The sequence below is a fragment of the Podarcis filfolensis genome, assembly GCF_964270895.1.
Source record: "Podarcis filfolensis genome assembly, chromosome: 18".
Classification (NCBI taxonomy): domain Eukaryota; kingdom Metazoa; phylum Chordata; class Lepidosauria; order Squamata; family Lacertidae; genus Podarcis; species Podarcis filfolensis.
This window is the reverse complement of record NC_139622.1, coordinates 5,529,858-5,545,334: the sequence shown is the minus strand read 5'-3', so window position 1 is coordinate 5,545,334 and position 15,477 is coordinate 5,529,858. Positions and strand designations below refer to the sequence as shown.

General features: G+C 47.2%; 1 protein-coding gene and 1 long non-coding RNA gene across 4 annotated transcripts in view; both read left to right on the top strand.

The window, feature by feature from the left end:
* LOC310753654 overlaps positions 1 to 15,477 on the top strand; it is a 318,231-nt gene that overhangs the window by 50,469 nt on the left and 252,285 nt on the right. The gene's annotated exons all lie outside the window — the stretch shown is intronic.
* The window catches only part of LOC310753295 (scaffold attachment factor B2-like), a 36,339-nt gene that overhangs the window by 17,036 nt on the left and 3,826 nt on the right, over positions 1 to 15,477 (top strand). For all 3 annotated transcript variants that reach the window (XM_083594427.1, XM_083594425.1, XM_083594426.1), the window contains 6 exons: positions 2,426 to 2,517; positions 3,294 to 3,430; positions 8,256 to 8,549; positions 10,596 to 10,733; positions 12,804 to 12,843; positions 14,756 to 14,868. In XM_083594427.1, the coding sequence (XP_083450553.1) occupies positions 2,426 to 2,517; positions 3,294 to 3,430; positions 8,256 to 8,549; positions 10,596 to 10,733; positions 12,804 to 12,843; positions 14,756 to 14,868 (814 nt within the window). The remainder of the gene's footprint in view (positions 1 to 2,425; positions 2,518 to 3,293; positions 3,431 to 8,255; positions 8,550 to 10,595; positions 10,734 to 12,803; positions 12,844 to 14,755; positions 14,869 to 15,477) is intronic.

Below are 15,477 nucleotides of genomic sequence, written 5' to 3'. Positions count from 1 at the left end.
GGATCACTGTATGACTCTGACAGCTTAGCTAAACTTAAGAACCATCAATAAGTGCCAGAACTAAGATGCATACCCCCCAAAATCTGATGGATTTGAATTGTGGTTTACATAGAGGGAGCTTATTGTGTATAGTGTTTACTTAACTGAAGTAAAATTGGTTTTATATGGGTGTTTTAACTTGGAACTGTTTAAATTGTATTGTTTATGGATAAATTTTGATGTATTGTTTTCGATATGGGCCAATGGCCGCAATAAATCTATAGAGGGCCTATAGAAGGCCTCTGAATAATATCACGCTACCCTTAGGAAAGGCGTGGGTGGGATTGTGTTGGCAGAGAGGCTCTCACTAACCAGTTTTTTTTTAAAGATATTTATTGAAGTTTTACAAAACCATAAATTTACAAAATGAAAAAGGTCATATAAAAAGAAAAAGATGAAAAAAAAACATAGAAAAATACATGAAAAATAAAAAATAAAAATAGAAGACAAATAGCTAAAAAAGAATTAAAAACAAATCCATTTTTTGTAACTTTAAACTCATTATCTTATTTCCTTGGCCTCCTCACACCTCCCCTTTTTGTATTCCCATTTAAATAATCAAATCAGCAAATCCTTACCCTCTTTCGTTTGTCTTAACTCTGTATCTTAACATATTATAACTCTATATTTTCATCCATTATCAATTCAATTTTGCATATTCTTGTTAACTTTGTTGCTAATGCCACTTATTTTCAATCCAACATCATTTTAACATTCATTAATTTTACAGTATTTCTGAAGATAGTCTTTAAATTTCTTCCAGTCTTCTTCCACCAACTCTTCTCCCAGGTCTCGGATTCTGCCAGTCATTTACGCCAATTCCAGTTTCCGCCAACTAACCAGTTTGAACCGTTTCGTCAAGGGGAGGCTCTTGTAGGAGGCTCAGTCCTGGCAGCTGAGCAAATACTCTCGGAAGAGGCTTGCTTAAAACCAGTCATTCCCATATTGCTGTGCGCAGTGAGGAATAAATTAAAGAACTGAAAAGCTCCCTCGAGCCCAAAACAACCCCAGACGAGGCTGCCTGCTGCTTCTCTGCATGATCTGCAACTCTGATCTTGCCTGCTTCCATTTGGCCTAAGTTGGGGTAGTGGGTGGTGATAGCCCATGTGACTGCACTTGGTGTGATGGGGTCATTTAGTTGCTCCTGGTGCAGCAGAACGACCTGCCTCCGGAGCAGGCTGCCTTTCGTTCCTCCACACGATGGGTAACTCTGGACAGAGCAGTGACTCAGATAAATATACAGAACATAGACTCATTTGATGAAGGCAAACTTTTCAAGAACAGCATTGAAACATGCCTCCAGTTTTCATTCAGAGGGGGAAATGCACCTTGGCTTTGGAAAATGCTAGGCTTGTGTTCACTTGTGTGTCTCAGAGGGGTACCTTGGAAGTACGTTTTGACCTATTCAGAGCAATTGCTTTTGTTTCCAGCCTCTGTGATGTATCCTATTTCATATGAATATGTTGTTCCCTTTGTTCAATTTGCTTTTGTGATGGCTTCCTCACTAGACACAAATCAACCTGTCTGATCTATCAAGGATAAGAACAAGAAGGCATCTCTCAGCCTCTAATTTTACCTTGTTTGAATTGTTCTCTCTCCATCCCCCCCCCAGCCCCATTCTTCGGCAAACAGTAGCATCGGTGGACTTCTGTCTTGTTAAGTGTCAGAGGATAGGGACCAGTGGCCCTCTGTGTCAGGGGTCAGCAGACCTTTTCAGCAGGGGGCCGGTCCACGGTCCCTCAGACCTTGTGGGGGGCCTAGATTTTGAAAAAAATAATGAACAAATTCCTATGCCCCACAAATAACCCAGAGATGCATTTTAAATAATAGCACACATTCTACTCATGTAAAAACATGCTGATTCCCGGACCGTCCGCAGCCTGGATTTAGAAGTTGATTGGGCTGGATCCGGCCCCCGGGCCTTAGTTTGCCTATGTGCTAGGCGAAGGGCTACAGCTACTTTGCTTAAAGAACTTCTCAGCTTCAGTTCCCTGATAAGTAAGGCTTTGAAAGACACTCCCCCCCCTCCCCCTGCCTGAAACCCCAGAGAGCTGCTGGCAGTCAGTGTAGGCAGTATTGAGCTAGATGGCTTCCTGCGTTCCTTCCCATATTGCTGAACGCCCGCTTCCATCAGTCCCAGCCAGTGTGGTCAGTGCTCTGCATTTCTGCATGATTGTTACATGCACGACTCTTGACGTGTGCCATTTTCAGCACCAAAAGGGGGTGGAGTGGGTCAGGGCTGGTGTACGCATGTCCTGACGTTCACGCTGCCTTAGAACGCAACTCCTGTGTAAATGAGTTGCCTGCCAATAAAGAGCGATGACTAGTCTGATTTTTGCACTTGTTCCAGAGATCTGAAGTGCCTAAATCCATTGTTGCCTTGCAGAAAGCCGGGGAGCAGAGCGGACGGTAGTCATGGACAAGTCCAAAGGAGAGCCGGTTATTAGTGTGAAAACCACAACCACATCAAAAGAGAGAGTAAGCCCTTGGTTTGGTGTCTTGAAACTAGACGGTGCAAAGAAAGGAAGGCCAGGGGTGGGAGGGCCACATCCTTCTCTTTTGTAGTTCTAATAAATCGTCACACCCAGCAGTCCCTGGATGTGCAGAGAAGTCCTGTCGCCCTTTGTGTAATGGAATAGCGTCATGGGAGTTGGAACGGTTTCAACTGAGCCTGTGTGGGCAGCGAGAGGAGGACCCAGACATTTAAAAGTTCCCAGGAGGCATCATTCTGCTTCTAAAGCAGGAGTGTGTGCAGCCTGTGGCCCTCAGCCCAATTTCACACGGGTGCCAGAAAGAGGAAAGGGGGGTGCCAGAAATAAAAGAGTCTGTCTTCCCACTTTTGGCTGTGCTGCTGCCCTCCTGCCAGTGTACAGCCCTGGCACGTTGCCCCGAGGGAATGTGGTTCTTGACATAAAAAAACAGTTCCTGGCCTGTATTCTAAAGCTCCTCGACTTACCTGAGCACCCCTGTTTTTCACAGGGCTAGATGCACTTCTCTGGTGTGCTATCCAATAGGGCTGGGCTTATGTTCTCAAATGTGATCTGTCCAGAAGTGCCCCTTGAGCCAGGGATGTGGGTCCTTCCTAACAGGATTACACCAGCGCTGTGTTGGGAGTTAGAGACAATTGGGGTGGTGGTGGTGGTGGTGGTAATCTCTCTCCTTGTCCCCTCGGCAGGAAAATGGACATCTCCCCGTTCTTTTGTGTCAATCTTTCTAATCCTTGCTTTTCACCCCACCCCACTTCCCGACTCCAGAGCACAAAAAGCCACGACCGCAAGTCAGAAAGCAAAGAGAAGCAGGACATTCTGTCTTTTGACAAAATCAAAGAGCAGCGCGAACGAGAGCGGCAGAGGCAGCGCGAGAGAGAAATCCGAGAGACCGAGCGGCGGAGGTAGGTTGGGATCCCCCTCGCCTCACCTTCGGAATTTTGCCCTCTGCAGAATGACAGGTGATTGGCATCGACACAATTTCTGACCCGTGGACCTAAGGCGACCCTCCTTCCTTTCTTCAGTTCACCCTCCTTCTCTTTTCATTGGCTGCACCCTGCGCCGCCCCTGAGTGCTTTTACCTGACTGAAATGTGTCCTCAAATTGTGATTCCTCTTCCTTGCCGGGATGGAGAGGTGTTGAGGTGCTGGTGGCGGGGAAACCTCTGGCTTTTGTGGGTGGGTGGGTGGAATGTATCCTGCTGCACAGAGTCCTAGCTGTTGCCACACCCACTTCTGGCGCCCAGGCCACGCCCACAACATCAGCCTGTGGGCCCCCCCCCCAGAAGCTTGCCCAAGAGGGAATGCAGTTTTCGGCCTGAAAAGGGTGTCCCTGCTTCTGAGATAAACACCAGCAGGCATTTCCAACCATCTTCAGCCTTAAAACAGGGACGTCTCGTCATCATCTGTTTTAAGCGCAGGTGTGCTTGCATCTCCAGACCTTTTATTTATATGCCGCCCACCAGCAAAGTCTTCTGGGTGGCGAGCCTTGGAATGGTGGAACACCTTTCATAGGGTGAAATAATTATTATTATTATTATTATTATTATTATTATTATTATTATTATTATTATTTGAATTTATATACCACCCTATACCCACAGGTCTCGGGGTGGTTCACAGAAAATATCACAATATATAAAATCAAAATAAAAGACAATAGCCCAATAACACCCCCCCCCACCCAAAGAGCCACATTTTAAAAGGGCAAAGGATGTCACTCAGATTAACCAAAGGCCTGGTTAAAAAGGAACGTTTTTGCCTGGTGCCTAAAGGTGTATGATGAGCAAGCAAAATTCCCTGAGGAGAGCATTCCACAGACTGGGAGCCACTGCAGAGAAGGCCCCGTTCTCGTATTGCCACCTTCCGGACCTCTCAAGGGGGAGGTAAACAAAAGAGAACCTCAGAAGATCTGGGTCTGGGTAGGTTCATATGGAAAGAGGTGGTCTTTGAGGTTTTGCAGTTCTGAGCCATTTAAGGCTTTATAGGTAAAAACCAGCACTTTGAACCAGAAATTAACTGGTAGCCAGTGCAGTCGGAGCAGGATTTGTGCAATATTCTCAGACCGCCTTGCTCCGATAAGCGACCTGGCCTGTGAATTCTGCACTAGCCGAAGTTTCCGAACCGTCTTCAGAGGCAGCCCTGTTTATAACGCATTGAAGTAATCTATTCCATTAATCCCGCTTAGAGCAGACCCAGTGATATGTAATGGACGTAGCTAACTTAGGTTCGTTCATTTCCCTGGGTTTGTTTGGTTGCATTCCTGAGAGCAGTTCACAGGGGCCACCCTAGCTGTCGGGGCTTTGTGGTTAGGCAGTGGCAAAGAGAGAGAGAGAGAGAGAATGTTTATGTGTGGACTTACTCTGCCACTTAAAACTCCCCCTCTCCTATTAGGAGTAAAACTGTGAGGCAAGCGTTTACCACAGGGTGACTTTCAGGAGAACCACTGGAGGGAGCCCCAAAGCTGCTTCTGGATCTCCTGTGCAGCTTAAGGGCTTCCCACTCGGTTGCTGGTGCTAAGAAGGTGCTGTTGTCCTTTTTTAAAAAAAGGCAGTGATAAAGGCAGCTATCGCTTGATAGCTGTGTGTTTATGCTTGGTTCAAGTCTGTTGCTGGAGGAAGAAAGGAACTGATAGGCTTTCTACACTAATGGAGTGGGACTCCAATACGGGCTAACTCTCATTTGTTTCACCCTTGTTTCCATGCATGGCACGAGCACCCCAGAGGGTTCGTTTTCTCTCTCTCTCTCTCCGCGGGGCTTTGAAATATTTCTGCCTTGGCGCAGCAGCCAGAGATCATTATCCAGTGATGACTTTGTGCTCCGTTGACATTATCTATTATGCAGTTGTCACTTGCCTCGGCATCTGTGCTATCTGCTTCAGTTTAATGGGGATTGTTCAGCTCCCAAGTGAAGCCTCCTGCATATTTCCCCCCTGCCGCTCCCATTGTTCCAAGTGGATATTTTAAAGGGCTCTTTATTATGTAAGAGCCTGACACATTTTTCCTCTTAGACGGGTGCTCATAGCCTGGCTGGTGAAACTCTTTCTTCCTTTCCCGTTCCGCTGATTAAACGTTGCCCGAGTACCTTTTTGTCTTTTCTGACACGTAATTATTACATTTCTCCTCTCCCCCCCCACCCCAGAGCTCATATATTCACTTCTCTATAGGTCTCTGTCACTTCCCTTCCCTGCTCCCTCCATTTTATTTTTTCTCAATCGGTCTTGCAAGTTCGCTGCCAGAGTTTCTAGAGGTGTGGAGGATCTTGGGTTTCCGCTTTTGCTTCTTCAGGGGCAAGGACTTTTCCTGCTTTCCACATTAAAGGAATCCTCACTGCAGCAGCTCATGTGCCGAAGGGTCTGCCGCAAATCTCCAGTGTGCCAGTAGCCTTTTTTGGTGGGCAACCAGCTCAACCAGTACAGTGGTACCTCGGGTTACATACGCTTCAGGTTACATACACTTCAGGTTACAGACTCCGCTAACCCCGAAATAGTGATTCAGGTTAAGTACTTTGCTTCAGGATGAGAACAGAAATCGTACTCGGGCGGCGCGGCAGCAGCGGGAGGCCCCATTAGCTAAAGTGGTGCTTCAGGTTAAGAACAGTTTCAGGTTAAGTATGGACCTCCGGAATGAATTAAGTACTTAACCCGAGGTACCACTGTACAGGGAAGGGGGGGTAGCCAAACCTTTTGAGGCTTTCCACTCACCTGCTGGAACTGTGCCTTAAAACAGGAATGGGACTATTTCAGAACCTACTTCATGCTTTTGAAACCCCAAGCCCAGGAACAGAATAGTAGCTCTGTGTGTGTTTGTGTAGCCAGTTGCAAAATGATGGCTTTAAAGAGAGGTGTCTGTATTACTCAGTGCACCCCATGAGCTATGTGCTGGGATGGAGTGGAAAGCACAACTCCACAGGCGGAGCATTTTAAGCATTTTAAGCCTGAGCTTTCATCACTAGCCAACAGAACTGTTCAAAGATCTGCCCAGGGGCAGCCAATCAGTACTCATGCTTTGAACGTGCGTGGGACTTTCTATTTCTTAAACCAGGCTTCCTCAAACTCAGCCCTCCAGATGTTTTGAGACTACAATTCCCATCATCCCCAACCACTGGTCCTGCTAGCTGGGGATCATGGGAGTTGTAGGCCAAAAACATCTGGAGGGGCGAGTTTGAGGAAGCCTGGCTTAAGCTATTGGGAGTCAAAAAACCTTCCTCATCTACTGCACACAACCTGACGATCTACGCAGCCTCCCTGCTCTAAAACACAGCCAGGTGACTTCATGCTGCTGGGTCTGGGGATGCAGAGTTCAGTAGCAGCCTGGCACACTGCCCTTACTGACCCTCTTGCTGGGGAAACTGGTCCGCCTCTGCAAGGATCCGTGGGGGTTTACACTATACAGGCACTTTTTAACCTTAAAAAAGCTGGAGGACGGCGGCTGGTGGCCTATGCAGTATTGTTGAGAGGACATCATACATTATATGCTGTTCTATAAACTGTAGGAAACACTTGGGCATAAATATTTAGAGAAGTCCATAGTAATGGTTGCTACCCTAAGGCTATGGGTAAGATTAAATACCTTGTCTCATTCGGGCAGGTCTGCAATATATAATGCAGCTAAGGTCTAGAGGGTGGCAACACGAGATCTGGCCTTCTCTGTAGTGGCTCCCCATCTGTGGAATGCTCTCCCCAGGGAAGTTCACTTGTTGGTGCCTTCACTGTACACTTTAGGCACCAGGCAAAAATATTCCTTTTTGACCTGGCCTTTGGTTGAGCTGATTTACACCCTATGCCCTTTTAAAATGTGTGTGGTTTTTTTTTGTAGGGGGAGGCTATTGGGTTGTTGTTTTTATTTTGATTATGCATTTTGTGGTTTTATATCTTGATTTAATTCTGTGAATCACCCTGAGACCCCGGGGTATAGGGCGGTATATGAATTAAATAATTAACAACAACAACAACTTAATTAATTCTCAGTGAAGACTGCTGCGCAGCTTGCCTACAGCCATGCAGCCTCCCTTGAGATCGAAGATTCTGGTTTTTTTTAACGTATGATTTATTTATTGTAGAGGTCCAGGTCTTTAACTTTGCGTATGATTCTTGGGTGTACAAGCGGTACCTCCGCTTGCTAACGGAATCCGTTCTGGAGGTCCGGCCTCATCCCGAGGAATTCGCAACCAGAGGACCGCTTCTGTGCATGAGCGCTGCACAATTGAGCGCTTATGCGTATGGCGCGTAGAGCGCTTATGCGTATGCATGCGCGGCAAAACCCAGAAAAATACTTCTGGGTTTGCTGCGTTCGCATCCCGAAGTTTACGTATCCAGAGGGATACGTAAGCGGAGGTAAAGGGACCCCTGACCATTAGGTCCAGTCGTGGCCGACTCTGGGGTTGCGGCGCTCATCTTGCTTTATTGACTGAGGGAGCTGGCGTACAGCTTCTGGGTCATGTGGCCAACATGACTAAGCCGCTTCTGGCGAACCAGAGCAGCGCACAGAAATGCCGTTTACTTTCCCGCCAGAGCGGTACCTGTTTATCTACTTGCACTTTGTGCTTGAGAACTGCTAGATTGGCAGGAGCAGGGACTGAACAACGGGAGCTCACCCCGTCGCGGGGATTTGAACCGCCAACCTTCTGATCGGCAAATCCTAGGCTCTGTGGTTTAACCCACAGCGCGGAGGTATGACCGTACAGTTCATGTTTCTGCCTGAGCGCAACCTGTATTTTAAAAACTGAACAGGGAGCGGGAGCGCCGGGAGCGGGAGCAGCACATCCAGGCCGTCCGGGAGCGGGACGAGAGGCAGAAGCTGCAGTGGGAGCGGGAGCGGCTGCAGTTCCAGCGGCAGCGTCTGGAGCGGGAGCGGATGGAGCGGGAGAGGCTGGAGCGGGAGCGGATGCACATCGAGCACGAGAGGAGGCGGGAGCAGGAGCGCATCCAGCGCGAGAGGGAGGAGCTGCGCCGGCAGCATGAGCAGCTGCGCTACGAGCAGGAGCGCCGCTCGGCTTTGAGGCGGCCGTACGACACGGACGGGAGGTGAGGCGGCTGAGCTGCGCCTCGGGGAACTGTAGAGCTCATGCTAAAGGCCGCTTTTTACCCAAATGCAGCAAAACGTGTCAATCATTTGAGTCGTCCCCTTAAATTGAGGGTTGGGGTCCCCTCCTGGTCCTATGGGGGGCAGGGAGGGGGGCTGCTTGTGGTTGGGAAGCCCTGCAGGTACGGAGCCAGAATAGAAATCAATGACCCAATAAATAAAGACGTAAGGCTGAACTCCAAGCAGACTTGCTAAGATGTATAAGACTGAATCAGGTAAGTACTGGAGATGCAATGAGACTAAGGGAACGTTCTTTCATATGTGGTGGACCGGTAAAAGGGTATTGGGGGGAAACCAACAAACACCCAGAGTCCTTTTTGTTGGGGATAATTCAGACGGAAATGCCCAGGTGTCAAAAAAGGTTATCTACCGTATTTTTCGCTCTATAAGACGCACCAGACCACAAGACGCGCCTAGTTTTTGGCGGAGGAAAACAAGAAAAAAGAAATTCAGAATCTCAGAAGCCAGAACAGCAAGAGGGATCGTTGTGCAGTGAAAGCAGCAATCCCTCTTGCTGTTCTGGCTTCTGGGATAGCTGTGCAGCCTGCATTCGCTCCATAAGACTCACACACATTTCCCCTGACTTTTTAGGAGGGAAAAAGTGAGTCTTATAGAGCAAAAAATACGGTATGTATGCAGCAACTGTGGCCCATGTTCTGTTAGCCTCAAAATGGAAAACGAGCGAGGCCCCAGCCAAATAACAATGGCAACTTGAATTGACGGAATTTGCGTCACTCGTTTTCCATTTTTGGCCAACAAAACATCTTAAAACTGTTGGAATAGGCGCAGCTGGCAGACCTAACTTATAGAATAAGAGAACAAGAAGAACATTTGTTTAGGATTGGGAAATGTTTATTGAATATACGGGGAATAATTGTGTACGCTTCAAAACGTTGGCAGCATTAAGATAAATTCAACAGTGTAAATAAGTTTTGATGGAAGTAACAATGGAATACTGAATGGTTTAGTTTATATAAAATATGCAGGGATTTATGCTATGTGAAATGAACCACGGAAAGATAAGAAGGGAAGTCATTGATATTTTAAGGATGCCCAAATGAATATTCTAAATAGTAAAATGGAAAATTTAATATAAATATAATATAAATTATATTCAATAAAGATAAAGAGGTAAGACTGAAGCCAAGCCGCACGGCTGGTGCTAGTCTTGCTGCTTTCCAAAGGAGTCAGTCTGACTTAAGTACAGCTCAGATAACTTTTTGCCAGGCTGATTTTTTATCGTACCTCACCCCTGCCACGTTCCTCCCGGGGAGATTGGCAGCAGAAAGAAAAGTGCTGGGAAAGCCATTGCTAGTATAAAACCATTATCAGTTTGTGCTGGAGATGTGCCCAGTTCCTTACAGACACCTATGCACCCATCCTCTGTTTTAGGAGGAGAAGATTAAAAAGCACTGCAGGAATTGGATTTTACTGGATTTTTACTTTAAAAAAATATATATTATTTGTGTTAGCAGAGGTATCTTTGTGATGGATTATGTCTTGAAAAGCGGAGTATTTTTTTATCCAGTTTTGGAATGATAAGGTGCAGGATGCAATTCATCCACATGTTGTATTAGCAACAGTGTGATGATAATATTTTTTTATTCACTTTTCTTGTTTTCTGCTTCTTCGTGTCTCTTAATATGGTTCTTTTTCATATGGATTATTTATATATATATATATATATATATATATATATATATATATATATATATATATATATATTCTCAAATTCTACGCCACCCTTTAATTTCAGGTTTGCAGGATTGCTGAGTTTTTTTAAAAAAGTTTAATTTTAAAAAATACAAATGAAAAAAAGAGTGCCAGTAAAAGCAGCTTTAACAGCAACCCAGAGCTGCCATTTCATGAACTATGGGAGAAGCAGAAGGTCTTTTCCTGGTGCTGGAGGGGTAACGACCATCGGCAGGCCAGCTTCTCTGGATGGGGGTGACGGAGTCAAGGAGTTGCTGAATCTCTTTCCCCTGCAGGCGGGACGACTCGTATTGGCCTGAAGCAAAGCGGGTGGCCCTGGATGATGGGTACCACTCTGACTTCAGTCGACCAGATCGCTTCCATGGCTTTGACCACAGAGACCGCAGCCGGTACCAGGACCACTCGGTGGACAGGTAGCGAAGTCTTCCCTCCTGTGTCTTGCATTGTCAGAAACCCAAGGCCACGCAGGGCCTGCCAGGTCAGGCTGGTGGCTCACCCAGACTAGCTCCCTTTTCTCACAGTGGCTGACCAGATGCCTATGTAATAATAATAATTTATACCTCGCCCATCTGCTGGGTTTCCCCAGCCACTCTGGGCGGCTCCCAACAGAATATTGAAAACACAATAAAACATCAAACATTAAAAACTTCCCTAAACAGGACTGCCTTCAGATGTCTTCTAAAAGCCAGATGGTGATTTATTTCTTTGACATCTGGTGGGAGCAGGTGCCACCACTGAGAAGGCCCTCTGCCTGGTTCCCTGTACCCTTGCGTCTCACAGGGAGGGAAGCCTCTGGGGGCCTGCAAGCAAGGCCTGGGCGCAAGAGCGCCCTCTCCTGTGGCTTCCAGTGTATTCAAAAGCGTTCACTGCCTCTGACCATGGGAATAACTGCACGGCTCATTGTGGTTCAAATGAGGAATGGAAACTTTTCGTGCTCTTCTTCCTCACTCATAGGCAGCTCTTTAAGGAAGTGAGCATAGTTTAGTTGACGGAGCAGGAACTCCCCAATGTCTGAAACCCCGGAGAGCCAGTGGCAGTCAGGGAAGACAGTGCTGAACTAGATGGACCAAAGATCTGTCTCTGTTTACGGCCCTTTCCTGTCTTCCTCTTTAAGCCGACCCTTCATTCAGAACTAGAATGTTTTTAGAGTCCCAGGCCCAATCCATATCATCAGCCGATGATGGGAAAGACCACTTTCTGCTTGAAATCCTGGAGACCTGCTGTCAGTCAGAGGAAGCAGTACTGAGCCAGGCAGATGAAGTGTCTGACTTAGATATAAGGCGGCTTCCTCTGCTCCTAGGCCCCTATGGTTTGGGCTGTTTCACAGTTTTAGCTGTTCACCCCAAAACATAAAGTGCAAAGGTGACGTTTTGGTGTTTGAAGACAAGCGTGCTGTAGAAGAAGAAGAGTTTGGATTTGATATCCCGCTTTATCACTACCCGAAGGAGTCTCAAAGCGGCTCACATTCTCCTTTCCCTTCCTCCCCCACAACAAACACTCTGTGAGGTGAGTGGGGCTGAGAGACTTCAGAGAAGTGTGACTGGCCCAAGGTCACCCAGCAGCTGCAGGTGGAGGAGCGGGGAAGCGAACCCGGTTCACCAGATTACGAGACTACCACTCTTAACCACTACACCACACTGACTCTATACAGTACTCTATACAGTACTGACTCTATATACAGTACTCTATACAGTACTCTATACTGTACCGACTATATACAGTACTCTATACAGTACTCTATATAGTACTCTATACAGTACCGACTCTATATACAGTATACACAGCTGTATACTGTTCAAAACGGTTCAGTTTCTTGCTCTGCAATGTGTGGAACGACCTTGAGTCACCATGCACATGGCAGATAGCAGACCAGTTAAGAGCTGCCAAGTTGGTTTCTCCTGGCCATGACCTGTCAGAAGTTGAGAAGATGCCGGTGGTTATCGTAATTTCCTATTGATTAATCCCAAAGTAACGAGATGCCCTCCTGCCAACCTAGCAGTTCGAAAGCACGTCAAAGTGCAAGTAGATAAATAGGTACCGCTCTGGCGGGAAGGTAAACGGCGTTTCCGTGCGCTGCTCTGGTTCGCCAGACGCGGCTTAGTCATGCTGGCCACATGACCCGGAAGCTGTACGCCGGCTCCCTCGGCCAGTAAAGCGAGATGAGTGCCGCAACCCCCGAGTCGGCCACGACTGGACCTAATGGTCAGGGGTCCCTTTACCTTTAACAAGATGCACAGCAGCAGAATTTAGAAATCTAGGGAACTGTCTCTGACTGAGTCAGACCATGGTCCATGCATCTCAATACTGTATGCGCTGACCGCCAGCAGCTCTCCAGAGTTTCCCGGCCCACCTTGGGAATCGAACCAGGGCAACTGCATGTAAATCAGTGGTTCTGCCACTGGGTTGCAGCCTGTCCCCTGCTTGTTTCCAAAGCTTACTCACCTGTGTGCATTAACATGGATTTTCTCTTCCCTCCCGACCAGGAGAGAAAGTTCAAGAACTGTGCCAGATCGGGATGGACAGGTATGCCCATGCAAAGCAGTATTGTTATAAAAAATGCTTTGATGTCCAAAAACCTTGCACAATGGTTTATGGTCTTACGGTATGGGTTGGGAATTCCCAGGCTGTGAGTAGTAGGCTGAGGCAGTGCCACAGGCAATTTAATTCAGGCAAAGGCTGCAGCAAGAGGGAGACACGTACCGTATTTTTTGCTCTATAAGACTCACTTTTTCCCTCCTAAAAAGTAAAGGGAAATGTGTGTGCGTCTTATGGAGCGAATGCAGGCTGCGCAGCTATCCCAGAAGCCAGAACAGCAAGAGGGATTGCTGCCTTCACTGCGCAGAGATCCCTCTTGCTGTTCTGGCTTCTGAGATTCAGAATATTTTTTTTCTTGTTTTCCTCCTCCAAAAACTAGGTGCGTCTTGTGGTCTGCTGCGTCTTATAGAGCGAAAAATATGGTAGCCACAGAGAGCTAACTGCCGCACCTCTGCATGATTCCTGCCCTGGCACTGCCTCACTCCATGCAACAGGAGTGTGTGTAATTCTCACACATGTGAACATCGTTGGGATCATTTCAGTCAATTTGTTTCTGGGGTGGGATCCTTAGAAAGCAGATAATCCTGACATAGTCTGAGAATAAATCCCGTTAGGAATTCGTGTGAAGTGTAACTCCACATTCTCGTTGACAGCCTTGGCTGTCAGAGATTTGGGGATCCTGGTCAAGAAAGGCGATTTGGATTCTTGGAAAGAGAAACAGATTACAAGTAAAACGAAGGGACTGCCTGCTGCTCCGTGAGAGCTTTTGCGTGTCTTGCTGCGTAGGGACAGATTAAGAAGAACTGTTCTCAAGTCATGTTTTCCAGGCATGAGCGCTTCCTGTTGGCTGCACCACATCCCAAATACCTGGAAAATCAGACTCAAAACATCAGCCTGATATCCATAAGAGAGAGGCACTAACATTTTACTTGTGTCTCTTCAGCGATTCCCACTGCTGAAGAGGCAAGCCTTTTTAAACAAGAACCAAAAACAGCCCAAACCTGAATAATGGTCTGTTCTCTTGGCAATGGAGTGAACTGTTCGTAACAGAGAGAGAGAGCGAACCTCTGGCTTCATGTGTTCTTGAAGAACAACACTTATTTCGAATACCTTTTATCTCTGATTTTCCAGCTAAAAAAATTGCTCTGGCCGGTTTGCAGCCACAATATGAAAAAGCAGCAATAATTAAAAGCAGTAAGAACATGACATTATAAATATGCCGGCCAAACAAGAGTGGCAGATGATTTGTCTCAATTTGCACATGAGAAGCAAAGCCAGGTTGACTATTGCTCACACCTTGGGCGAGCCAGGGTCTAAGATCCCTTTATCCGGATCCCAACCACAAAATTCTCATCGGCTGCTTCAGCACCACGGACTCTCTTTCATGTCCTTCTTCATTGCTTGATTGCTGAAGTGTCATCTCGGGTTTGCGGAAGAGCCATCATGGACAAGGCAGAGAAAGGGGGATTAAAGCTGAAAGGCCAATAGGGAAAGCTCCTGGGTGCTGTAGGAAGATCCACTGCAACCTTCCCAATACGTACAAGAAAACCCCACTGGTGCATCTCTGTCCTTGTAGTAAGGTGGTGCGCTTTCTGAGCCATTGTGGTAACCAGGCTAGGGCAAGGAAGGTAAGCCAGGGATTTGATAGAAGTGCCAGTCATACCAGCCAGAAAACCCTCCAGAGCCATCTACGAACCCATTGGATTCATCTTTCTCCAAGGGCAGATCATCCTGATAGGTTTCCCCGTCTCTGCAGAGGGGGAAACGTGCCGAAAGCCTAATCTCAACAGAAAGTCATTTGTGGCCTATAGGCTGAAGCTGCCCCCCCCAGAACCCCCACATTTTTTGCAGATGCTAATGCCTTGTGCTTTACTCCAACTGTGTGGGCTTGCCTTTTCAGCACTACTCTGACGAGCGGCACGGAGGGCCTGACCGCCACTCGCGGGACAGCTGGGGAAGTTACGGGTCGGAGAGGAGGCTCAGCAAAGGGCGAGGGTTGCCTCCACCGTCCCGGTGAGTGTCCGTAAAGCAGAGCTGTCGCACGCCGGTGCCGTGTTAGAAACTCGGATGTAGAAGCCGGGCACCAGGTGGCACCTTAAACCTAGGTTGCAGTCACCACAACAGAATATCTATTCGCCAGGGGATTGGATTGGATGTCCCTGGGGGTCCCTTCCTTCAGTGCTACAATTCTGCGATTCTATTGCCTCAACTGCACTGCTTGCTCTAATAATAATAATAATAATAATAATAATAATAATAATAATAATAATATATTATTTATACCCTGCTCATCTGGCTGGGTTTTCCCAGCCACTCTGGGCGGCTTCCAACCGAATATTAAAAACAATACAGCGTCAGACATTAAAAACTTCCCTAAACAGGGCTGCCTTCAGTTGTCTTTTAAAAGTAAAATAGTTGTTTGTTGCCTTGACATCTGCTGGGAGGGCGTTCCACAGGGCAGGCGCCACTACCGAGAAGGCCCTCTGCCTGGTTCCCTGTAACCGCACTTCTCGCAGCGAGGGAACCGCCAGAAGGCCCTCGGCGCTGGATCTCAGTGTCTGGTCCCAGAAGGAGAAACACACACAATGGAAATGGTATTAACTGTGGACTAAACAGTGCTTT